The sequence below is a fragment of the Halyomorpha halys genome, unplaced genomic scaffold (assembly GCF_000696795.3).
Source record: "Halyomorpha halys isolate HHAL.00 unplaced genomic scaffold, Hhal_1.1 Scaffold303.1, whole genome shotgun sequence".
Taxonomy (NCBI): Eukaryota; Metazoa; Arthropoda; class Insecta; order Hemiptera; family Pentatomidae; genus Halyomorpha; species Halyomorpha halys.
This window is the reverse complement of record NW_027115075.1, coordinates 1,419,856-1,434,865: the sequence shown is the minus strand read 5'-3', so window position 1 is coordinate 1,434,865 and position 15,010 is coordinate 1,419,856. Positions and strand designations below refer to the sequence as shown.

General features: G+C 29.1%; 1 protein-coding gene across 1 annotated transcript in view; it reads left to right on the top strand.

Moving 5' to 3' along the window:
• Window positions 1-15,010, top strand: part of LOC106681010 (dorsal root ganglia homeobox protein) — a 118,618-nt gene that overhangs the window by 21,048 nt on the left and 82,560 nt on the right. Inside the window, exon 2 of the mRNA XM_014421107.3 lies at window positions 14,777-14,869. Within this exon, the coding sequence (XP_014276593.1) occupies window positions 14,779-14,869 (91 nt within the window). The 5' untranslated portion in view covers window positions 14,777-14,778. The remainder of the gene's footprint in view (window positions 1-14,776; window positions 14,870-15,010) is intronic.

Here is a 15,010-nt window from a genome sequence, read left to right as displayed (position 1 = left end):
AGATTGTTCCTTGTTGTAAACAAATAAAAGATATAAAATATTAAAAAATGTTTATATATCGTCACTTAAGCTGTTATACTGCATGATTCCGAAAAAATTAATTAGAAGATATTTATATTATTTTTAAAAAATAGCACATCGTTTTTGTAATATGTAGTATCTAGTATGCTAGAATTTATTAAGTTGTTCCTCTCATTTTTTGTTTAATGTTTTAAAACATTTATTTCCTTTTTAATAATATGAAATGATTTAATTAAGTAAACCAGTAGGGAAAGTAGGATAATGATTGGTAAGGAAGATGTAATCAGAAGAATTGTCAGGGATTTATTTAATCTTATTATAAGAAGATGGTTTGTATTGCGGTAAAGAAAAACAATTAACAATAGTCGCAACTATTCATTAATGGGCATTATATAAAATAAAATTAAAAATTTGAAAATTAGAATTCTACAATGTTTTTTGGAAATACAGATAAGTATTTTAGGAAAACATTGTATTGAACTATATTATCAATGTTATACCCATTAATGCATGATTTTCTTGTCAGTTTCATTGTGTTCCCACAGTATTATTTATTTATTGAGTTGTATAATATGTCAATTGGATTATAAGCCGGTGGGACAAAAACAATCATTGATTACCCCACCATCCCCTGTGCCTCTTAATTTGATTACACTCTGGGTGGGTAAAATTTTAATTCCTGTCGCAGCTATATTGGTTTCCGTGACGCTCTTCCAATCAGCCAATCTTGTCAAAGCACGAGTTTAAAAATAAAACGACATTTTCGATTATCTCAAGTATTTTTAAATAATAAATCAGGGGACAGAAGTGAAAAATCCTATAACCTATATCAACGGTGGATTAGATAGTTCATTGTACTTGTACAGAGATAGTAGAGGATAGAGATTTTAATAATTAAAAATTATTATTGTATCAAAGGATGTTGAAAATAAAAAAACAATCAGATGGTAAATAAAAACATCGGGAGACTTAAGACCATAAATAAATTTAGATTTATTGAAGAAAACTATATCCAATTTCTGGTGTGAAGTTGTCCTCAGTTACATTTTCGAAAATATCGACTCAGAACGAAATTCTAAATTAATACTAATATTCGGTTCTTAGTAACAGATACAATTTGAATATTTTATGATGACATTTACCTTTATACTTTGAGAAGAAGCAATCTAGAACTAAAATTTTAAGACTTGTCAATTTAAAAAACTAAAACTATGTTTTTTTAATAAACAAAATATTAGAAAACCTCTGATTACTTTCAACTAAATTCCGCAACCACCAATCGGAAGTTCTGTTTCTTCCAGCCTCTTCCTTTAGTGCCTTTTACTAACACTAGTGTGCCACACATGAAACAAATTTGAAGTAAAACTAACTCTAACGAAATTATTTCTATTTACTATAACTTCCTTTAGCTCCAATACATTTCTACCATAGCATAAAATTATTTTTATCCTCTACTCCAAGAACTGTTTTGACTCAGTGAAATGAAAATTTTATCCTGTTTTCATATTTTAATATTTCCTTTTCTTTTAAATATGCCATCATTCAGAAAAAAAATGGTAGTCACTTGGAGGAAAGTTGGACGAATATTATGGATGTGGCAAAACATAAATTTTCAGAACACGTAATTTTATTATTTGTCAAATAACTTAATTAAACGACATACATGATCTGAAAATTAGCTTTTACCAATCCTATCATATTCAACCAACATTTCCTAAAATAATCCAAAATAGAAACAAACTAAATATTTATTTATGGATTTTATATCGTTCCAAAGCCAAAATATTTTTACGAACAAAGAATAGAATGCATCGTTGGGCGTTAGGAGAAATGCAACGAAACCACTGGTTATCATGAATAAAAATTATATCGTTCAAATTTATTTTTCTTTCTTTTCGCTCACTCCCTAGGAACTGAATTACATATATATAAAGAGAGAAAAAATCCAAGACTCATGGAATCATATCATTAATCCTTCTGAATTATAAGATTTCATTACTCTTTTGTCATGTTGAATTGTTGATTAGACACGCAACAGTAATACTGGGGTAAGAAAAATGAATAAAGCACCCTTCGCCCGATTTGAAGATGTGATATATGGTTGTTTGGTGTTTATAAAACTGATTTTCCCAGAGAAGTAACATATTAGATCTATAGGGATTATGTTTAATTCAGCCGAGAGCTTTTCATAAATCGTAGACTGGCCTCCGCCATCCATTCTGTTCCGAGGCGTCTTGAATAAAACTGTAAATCTCTGCTGACGTGAATAAATGGTTTTCCATAGAATTTTCAGAGAAAAAGTCATATGAATAAAACGGTGCATGCCCCTCCACGAGCTGTTTATCTATTGGGTATTATTTATGTATTCGTACTTAGCCAATATTTTTATATTTTGCTTTAAAAAAATTTATATTTATAGATAATAAAAAAAATTTTATTAAAATGCTAAATAATTGATGGAGTGGTTGTAATTAGGAGAGCATTTAAATTATGATATTTTATATATGAAAATTTATAATTCAAATATTTTATGGTATTATAAATGTACCATTTTTATATTAAATCTTACAAAAGTCCATTTATTAATTAAAACATGTAACATTATATAATGCTTCAATGAACATGTCATTAATCTGTTTCGAAATAAAAAGAAATATGGATATTAATTTACATTATTAATCTAAATGATGATGAAACTCGTAAGAGAACAAAATAATTGCGAAAATATAATTGAAAAATTGCAGTGAAAATTCCTTGAGTTTCTAAACTACCAGTAAAAATATTAACGGTGCTTGGTTCGTCAATATAGGAACTGTTGGAACAGAAAATTATAAATATTTCAGGTCCGAAAACCTAATGCACCATATCTCTCATCAGAAATCTAAAAAAAAATTTGTTGTTATAATAAAAATATATGGTACAAAAAATTAAAGTAGATCCAATTTTGTTCGAAACGTATATTTCATTTGATTTTTGGTATTTGCACCGAAAAAAACTCCTTTCTAACAATCCTTCCCTTAATCAATGTAATATATCTGGAACTAAATAATAATACAAATTTTATATATAACAAGGTCAAAACGGACCGTCAAAAGAGGATATTTTACGATTTTTCTTAAGGAAAACTTGAAATCGGATTTAGCATCCACTAAACGTATAGCCTCTAAAAAAAAAAACTTATATACTTTTTTTTTTTATCTGAAAACTCACCTTTTGTGCTTTTTCGACTTAATTATGAAATCATGAAGAGAGAAAAGTTTTATTTAACAATTAACCATAATGCTATAACAGCCAGCATATTAATTAACCACACAAGATATAATTTAAACTCTGACATGAAAGAAATAACCAAGATACAACAATTCCGACACAATGCATTGGTTTGTTGTTTTTATAACAACAAACCAATGTTGTTTTTACAAGCTAAATAAATAGATTGTTCCTTTTATTTATTTTTTTTTGTTCTTAACAATTTACATTTTATTCTCTCTATATATCTCATATTTCTCTTATCCTATAATACGTCACAAATATTGAATTAATGCTTCCAGTAAGCACACATGTAAATATAAATAAATAATTAAAAAACGATGTTCTTTAATTATTCTTATAAATCATTATTCTAATAATCTCTGAATCAAATAAAAATATTTCTTAAAAAAGAGGTGTCGGTTTTGAATCGTATCACTACCAAGCAGAATTTTTTTTTATTATACTTTAATTAATTAAACCCTTTTTAATATATTAAAATATATTTTTTCATTTGTACAATTAATTATCCGATGCTATTCAATTTCAATTAACAATATTGTAAATCGGAAATTTAATTAACAAGACGGAACAAGCCCTAGCGGAGGAAGCAGTGTCTTAATTAACACACAATTGAGACGGACTAATTGAATGAATTGGGTTATTGTACCTATTTAATAATAGTCCGAGGCCGTTTGCATAACCGGCTCCTTTCTTAACTGAATTATTTAATAAAACCTTTCTTCCACCAGGCAGGCCTCCCTGCCATTAATATTTATTCATTGAATAAATTTACCTCCATTCCGGCCAAATTGGATTTCGTGCTTTATTAAATGCCGGTAGGGGCCTAACTCAAATGAAAGGAGAAGGATCTTGAATTAAAAATAGAAAGAAAAAAAAAAGGCACAGGATCCTGCAATTCATTACAGCTTTTCTTTCCCTCATTTTCCCACTAATTCGGGACAGGATAAAAGACGAAAATTGTTAATTTATTCCTCTTTATTACCGCTGATAACATTTTTTTTTTCTTAGTAGCCAATTTATTTAATGAGTGAATATTATAATCTAAAGCTGCTTTATATTTTCTTAAGGCGGCTTAAAAAGCTCATCTTCTTCATTTAGCGAATCATGGCGGAAATTAAGGCCGTAATTAAAAAATTCTAAATTTTCTGTGTAAGAATAATTTAATTCTTAAATGAGAATTCGTTCCTCTCCCTCCCTCCTCCCCATCTGGAATTGCTAAAAAGATCTCAAAGCAACGGATTCCGGTAGATTTTTTATAACTATCATAAATAAAATAAAAATCAAAGTAATTAAAGTTTTATTTTATAAAATAAAGATAAATTTAATTACAATTTTTTTTATCTTTTCTTTAGGCTAAAATTTAAAAAAAATAGTATAGTATCCACGAAATGCTCCATACATTAAGTAATTATACCCAGAAGGTAAAATAAAATAAAGAAAATTAACTTTTTTATTTTTCAATATAAGTTACTTTTCTTGTATTTATTTAAGAAGTGCATATTTATAATTAAATATAATATAAAGGTGTTGTTATAACTGTATTTTATTTTTGTTCTAATTAATACACTCATAATTTTTGACTTCGATTATGGTTCACGTGGTTGGCAAAGTTGCTGTTGATGAAAGCCAATTTCATCAAAAGCGAAAATTTTATAAAAGCCATAGTTTTATTTTAATATATATTTTTTAAAATAATAGGCAAATATATCAGGGAAATAAAATTCAAGATTTTGCAACTCTTTGATTCCGGCACGATGAAAATTACTAATCCTAATAAACGTCAACTGCTTTTGTAATATATCAAACTAGTTATAATATGAGTGCTAACAGATATTTGTACATCAACTGGTTTTTGAGATATAGTTTTGTACAAACCAAAGGTTTTGTCCGAACAACTAGAAACCGACATATTGTGAATTTATTTTGGCAAATATCATGAAAACTACTACTACAAAGATAAACTTCATAAAACTAATTTAAAACACATGAACCTAATTTTAATTCGAGTTCTAATAGACGTCTGTACGTTTAATGATTCCAAAGATATAGGTTGCCTAAAATAAATTCACTAACTACTGATTTTTAAGTAAATTTTGTATGAAATGTTGCTTTTTAAAAACGTACATCTCGTGATATTTCGAACATAAATATTTTAGGGCTCATATTTCAGCCAGTTTACTCTACTTTAAATGGTTCATTAGGTTTTTTGGTGTTGTTGATAGTTTTAAAGATATGGAGGAATGAAAAACTAATTTTCACCGCCATTTTTATCCCCCTCTCTAGGGTTGACAGATACGTCAATTTTACTTAGTAACTATAAATAGTTTTGATTAAAGTAATAAAAAATTGGTGTCAAATAACTGTATTTTTTCTCCTCTTGCCCTTTTAGACTTATTCTGAGTATTGATGTTTGAGGTTGATATAATGAAGACTAAGTTCAGTGTACATCAATCAGTTTTGGGTTCTGAGGTAAGTCTCACAACATGTATATAACAAAAATATCAAGTTCCTCTCTTAGGTGTCATATCCTTGGTTTATTCTTGTAAACATATTATAACTAATTTTTTTTTTTAATCATTTATTTATTGTTATTTACAACTGTATAACGTATATACCACACGTAAATTTGCTGTAGATCAGATAGTGACATGATGCAAACATGTGGAGAATCTACCCATTGATAGAACTCCAATAACATTTCTAGAGGAGAAGATCCTGAGGCCATCTTCTTTTCAGACCCCTAGGAGGATTATTAGGTAATGAAGGAGAAGCCAGGCTAGAAACAAGTGGATTTGGATGGTTGAGAAGTTTATTATGGAAGGAACGGTATCTGGTTCTGGCCAAATCGGCAACATATGGAACATTGAGGTCATGATGGATGACTTGATTTGTGACAAACTAAGGAGCGTTAAGGATTTTATGAAGGATTTTGGACTGTAAGGATTGGATTCGGGAGGAATTTGATTAGCTCAAATCCGTATGTCCAGATAGGGCTTACAATAGTCATGTAGATCAGTCTTTTGTAATGGATTGGCAGTTTAACCGTTTGTCTAGTAAATATTGTAATAGTCGTATCCACAAGCAGTTTCCTGTCTTTTCAGTCTTGTATGAGGATCCCATGTCAGTCCCATGTCCTAAGTAACGGATCTGTTCGACAGGAATAAGTGGGGTATTATTAAAGAATACTGTTGGGCAAGAGGTCATTGGTTTACGACGAAGAGTAAATGTGATTTGGTGGGATTTATTGGAATTAATTTTAATCCTCCAATTAAGCGTTAACTTAAGTTTATTATTACCCTATGGTCAAACATAAATGAGTCAGATTTATGTTAGCCTGTTTTATTTTTTTGCCTGTAACCAAAATTCTCTGAAGAAACTTACGTTTTGATTACCTTCCTCATATCTAAACTGGATAGCGAACCACCGCACACTGAAATTACTCTAAGCGTGGCTATGACATCAGGAAGGGAGCAGAAACTGACGGTATAATTATCCAATGATAAGCTCTAATTTATTCAGTTGTATTATTGAGGCAGAAGAATGCTGTGACTCCATGAGTCCAGGTCGTGTAGCCTTCATTAGGTAGGGCTATTAGATTCAATGTGTCGGCAGAGAACATTGTCTATATATGTGGGTCCCGCCGCTTGATTTAATCAGAAGCAATTAGGCAGTACACTCGGGTCACTGCAGAAATGGATACTTCCTCAGCTACTGGAGTCACTCTTATAAATGAGCTTCATAATTTAAACAATAAACAAGCTAAGTTTAAGAAATAATATTATTAAAAATTAAAATGTCCTCATGCAACGTCCGTATCCAATATACCTATATCTGTCAAACATTTATTGATGTTTGTATATCATCGTTGTTATGATAACTCGTAAGCCCCAAAAAATTCAAAATACTATTTTAATAATTTAAAAAATAATTAAAAATCAAATCATCTTTCTAGCGATATCTCTTATCAACCTTCGTATTGCAGGATACCTATATTCTTCTTTCAGATTCGAGAATTCTTCGGGAAAGTCTCTAAAATGGAAAATTAATTTTTAATTATTACATATCAATCAAAATGATTGGTAAAAGACCAAATTAAACATACATTTTTTAAAATACAAAACTATATAATAATAAAAAAAAATTATAACAATTTATTCTGTATATATTACACATATAAGTAGCTTTTCGCCCTTTATTGGCCATTTTCAAGTATTTCCCTATTCACCATATTGCTAAAATCTATCTAGGATATGTATGTACAATATATAAATTAATATTATACACGAAATTAATTTTTAAAAAAATATATTTCTGTTATAATTGTATAAACTAAGAGGTTTTTCATTCATATTTGGGTATTATTTTTTATTTTAAGCTCCAGAAAAACATTATTTTGACTATCAATATTTTCTTTTCTTGTCATTCTTTTCTCATATATTAAACTTAGTCAAAAATCTGTATTATTTATCAATATTTGTTTACAAAATCTTGGTCCAGTTTCTTATTTGTTCAATTTAGTTAGGGTTTATAGCATATGTTACATGCAAATAGTAACATAGACGATAATGAAATAATTGTTTAAAGGTTTAAACTTATGTGTTGCATTGTAATTTATATTATTTTCTCCTTTTATCGTCTTGACTCTTTCTTCTTCTTTTGGAACTTTATGTAGTCTTTCATACTTACGTTTTTAAAAATTAATTTTGCAATTTACTCAAAATTCCTGTACAGTTATTTTCGTTCGAATATATCGTTTATAAGATCAAAATATTGTAATCCCAGCTGTAGATGTTAATAAATAATTTGAAATGCATGATTTTTTTAATTATATTTCGTCGGTAAGCATATCTGCAAATTTTGAATTTTGTTTTATTTTACTATGATTTTCCATTTCTTTTGCAAAAGTTCTATAAACCTGTTTGAATATTTGACGTTATTAAAAAAAAGATTAAACGATGAATTGTATTATAGACGAAACTAGAAAATTTATGCTTCATTATATCCACAATAATAATTCAAATAACGATCTAAAAAATATTCAGATAATCCACGTTGGCATCACACCAACAGTTCGATACCATGCCATTGATTAAAAAATCATAAATTTGGCAACAGGTTAATATAAGATTATTGTTTATATAGCTATTAGTAATATCACGATTAAATAAAAAAATTGAGATATACAAGTTTCAACATTGCTGCATAAAGAAGTTAATTCAAGCTTAAAATATATGAAAATATGTTGACAGTTACTTACGATTTAAGCTAGGTTTCCTTTCTTATCAAATTAAGAAATAAATTGGATTAATATCTTAAACTGGGTTTAAACTCTTGAAGATATTTGCGGTATAATAATTACGTTTGGATACTCATTATGGGAAGCTGTTTACCCGCCAAATGACCCGACGAGGATACCTTTTAATGCCGAGCAAAATCAGTTAGAACCGCCTAAAGCGGTTAACGACGTAAGCCCCTGATCTAACTCCCGCGTAGCGATCATTAAATTAATATTTGCTCCGGCTTCGCTATTGCTTTGATCTCCTCCATCCACAGTTTATCTTAGCCCTTCCGCTTCTAAAATGATTAATACCGAAAGTAATATTGTTTAAACCGCTACTTCACCGTATTGATTAATTTAGTTGAGGATACTACGGATTATCGTTTGTTTAACTTTATAATATTTACTTCTATAATATATAGCCGTTCATTTCAGATATTCAATTCACAAGCTGTTCTCCAAGCGATTTCGAAATTGAAAGCATTCTATCCTGATTTAGGTCAGTAAATGTATTGATTTTTGTAGTCTTTTTCTGTCGAAATAACTAAATATTCTCAGATACGTTTTGATGGTAAGTCTAGGATTACCCAGTAAACTGTAGGGAGGAAGACCATCACCTATAGTACAAGAGCCGAGAAGAAAAAAAGAGTTATCTCACCCCAATTTTTTATTACTTTAATGAAAACTAGGTATAATTAATAGTTAAAATTGATGAGTCTGCCAAGTATAGGTAGGGGGAATAAAAATTGGCGGCTGTTTCAAAACCTTAAAAAACACTAATTTTTCATTCGGAGCTATATATCATAAAAACTGCCAACAACACTAGAAAACCTAAGAGGACATTATTTAAAGAAGAGTAAATTTGCTGAAATATTAGCCTTAAAATTTACGTCCAATAGTTCTCGAGATATAACTTTTTAAAAAGCAAAATTTCTTAAAAATGTACTGAAAGATTAGTAGTTAGTTCGTTTATTTTTAGAACTCTATATCTCAGGAACTATGTAACGTACAGATGTCTATTAGCACTCAAATTGAAGCTAGAATAATGGACTATACAGAAGTTTATGACCTTTACCTTCGCAGGAATAGTAGTTTTCATGATATATGCTAAAATAAATTGATTTATAGTTGTTCGGACAAGTTTGATTTATGAAAAACTTCATTTCAAAAATCATTTGACGTACAGATGTCTGCCAGCGCTCAAATTAAAGCTAGTTAAATTTACTATAAAATAGTTAATAATGTTTATCTTTGTAGGACTAGTAGTTTTTATGATATTTGACAATATAAACTCACGAAATGTTAATTTCTAGTTGTTCGTATAAAATATTTGAAAAAATATATCTCTAGATCCATAAGACCCACATATGTCTGCCAACACTCAAAATAAAGGGAATTTAACTTACTATAAAGTAGTTTATGACACTTATCTTCGTAGGGGTAGTAGTTTTTATGATATTCACATATGAATATAAATTTGGTAAATAAAAATTTGTCCGAACAACAATAAATCAATTTATATTAGCAAATTTCATTAAAAATATTACTTCTACGAAGATAAACATCATAAACTACATTATAGCTCATTAAACTAGCTTTAATTTGAGTGCTAATAGACATCTGTACGTCAAATGGTTTTTGAGATATAGATTTTTCAAAACAAATTCACTAACTACTGATCTTTCATTATGTCCCATACAACATTTTTATGAAATGTTGCTTTTTAAAAAGCTATAAAACTATTTAACGTAAATAACTCTTTTAGGGCTCATATTTTTGCACATTTGCTTATCTTTAAATGACGTTCTCTTAGGGTTTTTTGTGTTGTTCCTACTTTTTAAGATATAGAGCTCCGGAATGAAAAATTAAATTTGTATATCACTTTCAAACAGCCACCATTTTTTATTCTCCCTACCAATACTTGTCAGAATCATCAATTTTGATTAGTCATTAAACATAGTTTTCATCAATGTAATCAAATATCTTATTAGTAATAAAAGTAGCTATTTACGGTCCCTCAACCCCAACCGTTTCCTCCCAAATGGAACGACCGTGAATGCGAAATCGTGTTTGAATGTTTTAGAACGATGCGAAGTGGCCGGAATTCCATTAGGCCAAGCTAATATCCACAACCAACCGTGAGTACGGAAATCTTATGGAGTGAAACGCTGTCCTTCGTTTTCAGACTGTGCTGTACTAATATGAGTACTAAAAGTAGTTAATCAGTAAATACATCGGTGATTAAATTTATGCTATTGATGCTATGAAATAAGTTACAAAAGAGTTGATATGAATAACTTACAAATTAATTAATTTTTACTATTAATTAAGCAAAAAATATAAACATCAATCTATGGAACTAGAAGCCAAGACGTACGAGAGACTACGAATCAGAGGTTTTTGTGCCATATACCTATGTCCAAATCGAATTAAGGCTTCAATATCGAAAAAATTGTCGAAAAGTCCTAGTAAATTATATGCAATATCGTTTATAATGAAGCGCATTTTTTTTTTAGACTGTAAATATTACATAATATATATATTTATATGAGCACTCCACACAGCGATCAGTCCACTTAATCGTTTCATCGTTCAATTTGAATAATGATTAAATATTCTATTTATTTTTTAACTTTTAAGTAGTAAAACTAAAGCTGAGAAAATTTTGTGTGATGTAGGATTAGTTAAAAAATATTTCATTTAATAGCTATTAATCAGTAAAAATTAAAAGTAATTTTTTGTCCTCTGGTACAACGGTCTTCCACAAGAACGATATTCAATAACAGTTGGAACTGTTGTATTATTTCGGAAACACGTGTGCCTAACAACTCCCACCTCCCTCATCTAAACTTTTCCCCGTTAATTGTTAATTAATTACCCCGCATTAATTGGCGCCCACTATCCCGGCCCGCATATCCTCCCGTACTCTTCTCCCCCAGCACTCGCCACACATAAATCCTCCACTTCCAAAGGCTCCCGCAGATTGAATCCTCCGAGTCCGTCCGGTCGTGATCCGGTTTATCGGCCTCCCTTTGTCCCGGACGTGAAGAGGATCGCCGCTCGGAAACAATGTGCCTCTCTCCTCTCGGGTTTTATAGGCCGTGACTAAAGTGCTCTGACACGCTCGATACCACGCCATTACAATGACTTTCCCATTGGATAGGCGATAAGTCTTCTATTACTTGCTGCTAGTGGTAATGAGTCTGCTATGGGGTAGTTATCTAGTAGCGACTAGTACCTAGCACAACATTGTGGTTGTCCATTAGTACTACTAAATTCTAGTTGCTTTGCACTGTTAGGCACCGGTGCATTGCATCCCTCCAAAGCTTTTGTAACAAAATGAATCTTCATCATAAATTTATTATTTTTGTATAAATCCATCGCACAGCATTTCACTTTGTCTCGGAAATCACGGCATTTCCACATAAGTTTAGTGCACAATACTGACCGTTGAGACGATCTCTCAACAATATTTTTAGGTCAAGAATCAGATTCCATATTTTTTGTTATAACTTCGTTTACTTTTGTGAATTGAAAAAATAGAAAAAAAAAAAAAAAAAAAAAAAAAAAAAAAAAAAAAAAAAAAGGAGTTCAGTTTAGAATGGGATGAATGAACTACAATTATAGTGTAATGTAACATTTTTAGCAAAAAGTCTTATTTAAATTAAAAAGCTCGATCAATATTGTTGTTTTGCAATAAACTTGAATATAATTATGGCTTAAATACTGCTATTCATTCGAAAATAATAATTTGATTTTAACAATTAATAATGTAAGGGTTTAGTCTCGTCATAATTAGTGAATAATTTTCATTAATAAAAACGAATTATTATAAAAGAATATGTTATTGAACAATCAAAGAAACCAAAAAAAAGAAATTAACTAACAAAAGACTAATATTTATATAATTATTAAAATAAATAACTGATTTGTATAGTGAATAAATAATTTAAGAAAAATATAAAATAAATAAATACAGAGTTCGTATATGAATATTTTTCAATAGTTTCACTGCTATTACGTCTATACATGTTTTATCAAACAATTGTGTTGTCCATGCACTTCAACCAATGTAAAAATATTAAAATTGATCTGAATCATAAATTAAATTTAACCGATTATCTTAGATACGATTGATAGTAACCAAGCTCCTTACTTTGACAAGGTTAAATTAAAAATTTAATTTTTTTTCTGTATCATTGGGCACTTTCTTTACCTTAATGAACATTATCCTTGCAAATAAATTTTATATTTGATGTTATTTTTTATCTATATAATTTTTTGCCTTACTATTTTTTTTTTGTCTAAAGTTCTAGCAATTTTTAAAATTTACTTATCTTGAATTATAGCCTGAAGAATTAATCGATACCTTATAATACATATTATACATTTCAGCTTAAAATGTTATTTTCTGGAAGAGAGAAATTTTATTTGAAATTATTTATTAGAAGCATAATTTAAAAAAAGGGTTTAATGATAATATGTTCAATGATTTAACTCAAACAATCTCGGAGTAATGCAAGGCCCACAAATAATTCTTGAGTAATTGTATAACGCAAAAAGAAGTTATATAAGCTAACAGAATTACATTACAAGTATTGACAGTCTGACAGGAGAGGTTATTTTGTTACGTGGACTTATACTTGATTTGTCTGAGTAACTTTGTTTCTGCCCCTTTCTTGACTAAGTTTATATCTGAAAGTCATGACAAACCTTCACTATTACATCATTCTATTAATGGTATTACTTTGTCTATCAAAAATATTTTTTTTAAATCCAAGCACCTTTATCTTTAAATGAAAATTAAATCAGAGCCATCGAATAGTAATTAGACATTGTCAGTGTTATGAAGAAAGGTAATATATCCATTTGTTTATATCTGTTTATAGCCATTCCTATAGAACTTCGAAAATACTTGATAAAATACTAAACCAGTTATTTTTAGTATGAGATATATACATCTTTTTATGTTTTATATATTTATTATTACGCACTTACTGCAAAACCTTTAGGTAAAAACCGGAGTTCTCTACGATTTTTGTTATTTTTTTTTTTTTAATTTTAAAAATTGCGATGTCTAGCTAACTGGTAAAAACGTCATTATTTCACGAAATAATTATTTGCGAAATGATAATCATTCATTGAATGCTCTATTAAACAACTGTCTGTTATTTTTGAAATATTTATTCATTCAATGATTCCTTATTGAAAGAAAGCAATATATTTCTGAAATATTACTGAAATAATTATCTGATTATTGCTACTTTCTTATAGTATAAATAGATTATTTCACAAAAAGGCAAAAGAATTAATTTCGGACAAATTGATTGAACTGTCGTAGTCGCGGTCATCTTGTAAAGTGAATAACAGTTGCTTTCATGACAGTAACACAGTATTGTCAAACCAGGCATAAAATGATAGTTTGACAGTGAAGCTACTGATGCGTTTAAAATAGTTTTCACTGTAACACTTTACTACTACGGCATCAACTGCTGTAAATTATATGACAGTTGGCGTAGTTACATTAACTCTTAACTACCTTATGAGCATAAATTAACTTCTATTGAAAATTATAAATTCAGAAGAAATTATTTGATACAATAATCATATTTTAAATAATTATTACAGTAAAATTATGAAATAAATGTTTTAAAAAATAATTTGCCCAGATCTATTATTATTAACTCGACGTTTAGGAAAGACCTTATCCTTTAACTGGGCAGGCGTAGTTGATGCAACTGTCATAGTGACGGTCATGTTTTAAAGTAAATAGCAGTTACTGTCATGACAGTATCACGTTATTGTCAAACCAGTGGCATATTTGACGAATTAGACCACAAAATTGATCCTTAACTTAAAAATTGTAATGATTATTCAAAAATTAGAAAAAAATGCTACCAGGAGAAAGAAAGTACTGTGATAGGTTGTAAGAAGTGACGTCATTCCCGCTCTATAGCAGGTTTTAGTTTTTGTTAATTAAGCAACTTGATATGAAGTTAATTTTTCTTCCATTAAGTATTGTATTATTTTTAATTCTTTAGATCAATATGTATGGAATTTTCTTATTACAAAAAAAAGTTATTTAGGATAAAGTTTTTCACTCTCAATATAAAACCTGAAAATATATGGTGTTATGTATAATATTATTGCAGTTGTGATAAATTATTTATGTTATTGTCATTATTATTATATTGTTTGTTGCAGAAATGTTCTGTTATCACTGCCCTCCCAGTTTACACCCCAGTTCTGCGCCACGTCTTCCCACATTGGATTATCCTTTCACACCATCACATCCTTGTGAGTAACCACTCTTTTTATTATTTTATTATATAATTATCTTTAATAGGGTTTCTTTTTTTTATTCGAGTTAAACAGTAGTACATAGTGGAAGTAGTACATTATCATGGTTTAACCATTTTCCCCTATAATTTATACTAA